The 3,132-nt window shown below is 28.9% G+C and overlaps 1 protein-coding gene across 1 annotated transcript in view; it reads right to left on the reverse strand.

Moving 5' to 3' along the window:
- The window catches only part of METTL25 (methyltransferase like 25), a 131,213-nt gene that overhangs the window by 8,584 nt on the left and 119,497 nt on the right, over window positions 1-3,132 (reverse strand). Inside the window, 2 exon segments of the mRNA XM_017871706.1 lie at window positions 1,285-1,356; window positions 1,919-1,993. Coding sequence (XP_017727195.1) covers window positions 1,285-1,356; window positions 1,919-1,993 — 147 coding nt within the window.

A 3,132-nucleotide genomic window follows, 5' to 3' on the forward strand; every position in this document is an offset into this window, starting at 1 on the left:
AATGTTCACTTTGTAGTACATTTAATATGGTGGAAAATTCTGAATAACATAAAATAAATTAGATGTAAAACTGCATTTATAATTTTGTTCTAAATTTAATTAAAGTACAAATAATGTGCACGTATATATATGTACACATATATATACATAACCACATATATTTGAGAGATTTCTTAAATATATTAAAAATTTAATAGTTGGAGCTATTAAATAAAAGGTAGGATTATGATTACTCTTCATTTTCTTTATTATATACCCTGTATTTTAAATTTTTTAACATAAATGTGCATTATTTTATAAGATATTGATTGAAATATTAAATATAACATTTCTATAATTTCTATAATTTCATTACAACCTATTAATCTTTGTGCATATTGTTTTGCTTACCTCTTGTACATAGGTCATTGGAGATTGTTTTGAAAAGGGATGTGAGAATCTAGTAAAATAGGTACTGATTCTGTCACCCACTAACTCAGGAACCAAAGCTTTCCTGTGATTTGAAGTTAGCTGGCAGCTTAGGAAAGTACATCATTATTTACATATTTAAAATTGCCTTTCTCTATAAAATACAAATTAGAACAAAGCAAACATTTTAAAATATCCATTTGTTCCAATCAGCATTTGTTCCAATTAGCAAAATAGGAAAGTAAAGCTTCCCATATGACCAAATAAAACTGTTAAAGATTTGTCTACAGCAGAAACACTTGGTGAATCCATGAATGGGTTTAATTTAAAAAGTTCACTAAACTGTTTTGACCATAGCTCATAGTAGAATCTGCAAAAAATATTTTCCTTAAAGACAACCCAAAAGACAGTATTTTTGTCATTTACCATAGATAAATTGTGAAAAAACAGAAGGAATCTTCCTTGATCAGAAAGAAGTTTCTATTCTGCAGAATCCATATGGCCAACACTCCAAAAGTGAATTAAAAGACAAATTCGTACAAAATGAAATGTATATACAATATCTTTTATGTCAGGCCTTTATTAATTTCAGCTATACAATATTTCATATATAGTGGTTTATGTTCACTGCCTATGTATAGTAATTACCATACAATTAAAAGAATGTAAACTTTATTATAGTAGCCTTGCTGAAAACATCTGTTGTACATATGTTTATATGTTTAAAGAGAGATGGAATGAACATTTAAACTATGAAAATATAATGAGAAAAATTTTCTTACTAGTTTTATGTGACTCTTATCCTATATATAAGTGGCTCTATATTACTGTATTAAATAAAATATTTGTTATGTATTTTAAAATAACATAATTTACCTGCTCTTTCAGGTAACAAAGTCGATCCAGAAGAATCAAAGTCTCTATACAGGGAGCCAGAACAACTTTCAACTATAATAAAAAAATTAGATAGGTAGGTTGGTGGTACTTAAAAAAAGAAAAGACTAGTTTATTTCCTTAAACTTATGTTTAAGTAAATGCATCTACAGAAGTTTATATAGGCTGAATCTCCAATACCCATGCACAACTTCAGAAAATGAATATTTCAGAGATCAAAAGGTTTTCTTTAATAATAGGAAAAGAATGTCCTTTAAGTGACTGTGAGGTAGACTCCAACAAGCAATCATATGTGATAGAAAGCTTTTAAAGGGGTACTAAGAATGAAATTCATTACAAGGAATGCTTGTGAAATAACTGCATTGGGACCAATATGTGTTCAAAGAACTCTGAAACTTTTGTGCATTTATAATACTTTTAAAGAGAAATCTACCATGTGTTCTCTTTATTACATTACTGACACCTAATATAGTCCTGAAATAGGAAATGATCCAAAACAGTTTTTCTACAGTAAGAGAAAAACACCATAGATTGCTTGGCCCATAATAAAATTTAATAGGACCCTATTCAAGTCTAGCAACATATCCAATTCAATATGCTTAACTCTGAGATTTACCATATTAAAAGCTTCCAGCTCATTCATTCGAGGCTTATACTTCTCGTAGTAGTTCATTATAATTTTTTCTGGCAGCTTCAAGATAAAAAACAACAATAAATTTAACAATAGTTTAAAAATATTTTTCCTTGTCAAACATATCCTAAAGTAAAATCAGCATGACATCAATTTAATACAACTTAGGTATCTGAAGAACTTGCTCTAAGGATATTCATGAAGCAAGTCAAGATAACTCTAAATTACTTAAAACTTTTACACTGATATAGGTTATGCAGCACATCATAAATAAAACCACCAGTAACATCCCATTAATATTGTTTAATTTCAACAACTAATAAGGAAATGTTTACTTTCATTTGTTATTATGCTTCGGGCATACAGGAGAAGCTCAAACATTTTTTGACTAAAATTAAATTTTACAACACTTTATCTAAAACAAGACATCTTTGAGCAAAATTCAAAGGCAAGAGAAACACAATGGCATATATTCATACTTAAGGTAGCTTCTTCTAACATCCACTTTACAAGTCCATCAGAGAGAATTACTTTTCTTTCTTTTTCTTTTTTTTTCTAAAACAAATACCTATAGTATGTTGAACTCTTGTATTTAGCAGGCCACTCTCTAGTTCAATTGTGCTTTTGCTCCTGATAGATGAGCTTTGTTACTGAGGCAATTGTATTTATTTCTAAACTTGCTATGCCAGTTACATTATTGTCATAATATACAGGTGGAGTATCCTTAATCCAAAATCTGAAATGCTCCAAAATCTGAAACTTTTTGAGTGACAACATGACTTTCAAAGGAAATGATCACTGCAGCATTTCAGATTTTGGATTTTTCAGATTAGGGATGCTCAAATGGTGAGTATATAAGGTAAATATTTCAAAAAAAAAAAAAAAAATCTGAAATCTGAAACACTTCTGGTCCCAAGCATTTTAGATAAGGAATACTCAACCTATTATGTAAATAAGTACTACATAACAAATGAAATATGAAAGCAGCAGGAAAAATTGATTCTGTAAGTTGAATGCCTTTGTGAAAGGCCTGATAAAGCAGAGTTACCAAAAGAAATTGTCAATTAGATGTGGTCAGCACAAATGAAAGGCTGGATAAAACGAGTGAAAATCTGAAAAGACTTGTAGTCAGGTTTATTTGCAAATGGTTAAATAAATGTATTAGTTTTTCAAATTCTTTTTTTTTTTTAATATTGCAC

This window comes from Rhinopithecus bieti, unplaced genomic scaffold (assembly GCF_001698545.2).
Source record: "Rhinopithecus bieti isolate Rb0 unplaced genomic scaffold, ASM169854v2 scaffold_5023, whole genome shotgun sequence".
In the NCBI taxonomy this organism is placed as follows: Eukaryota; Metazoa; Chordata; class Mammalia; order Primates; family Cercopithecidae; genus Rhinopithecus; species Rhinopithecus bieti.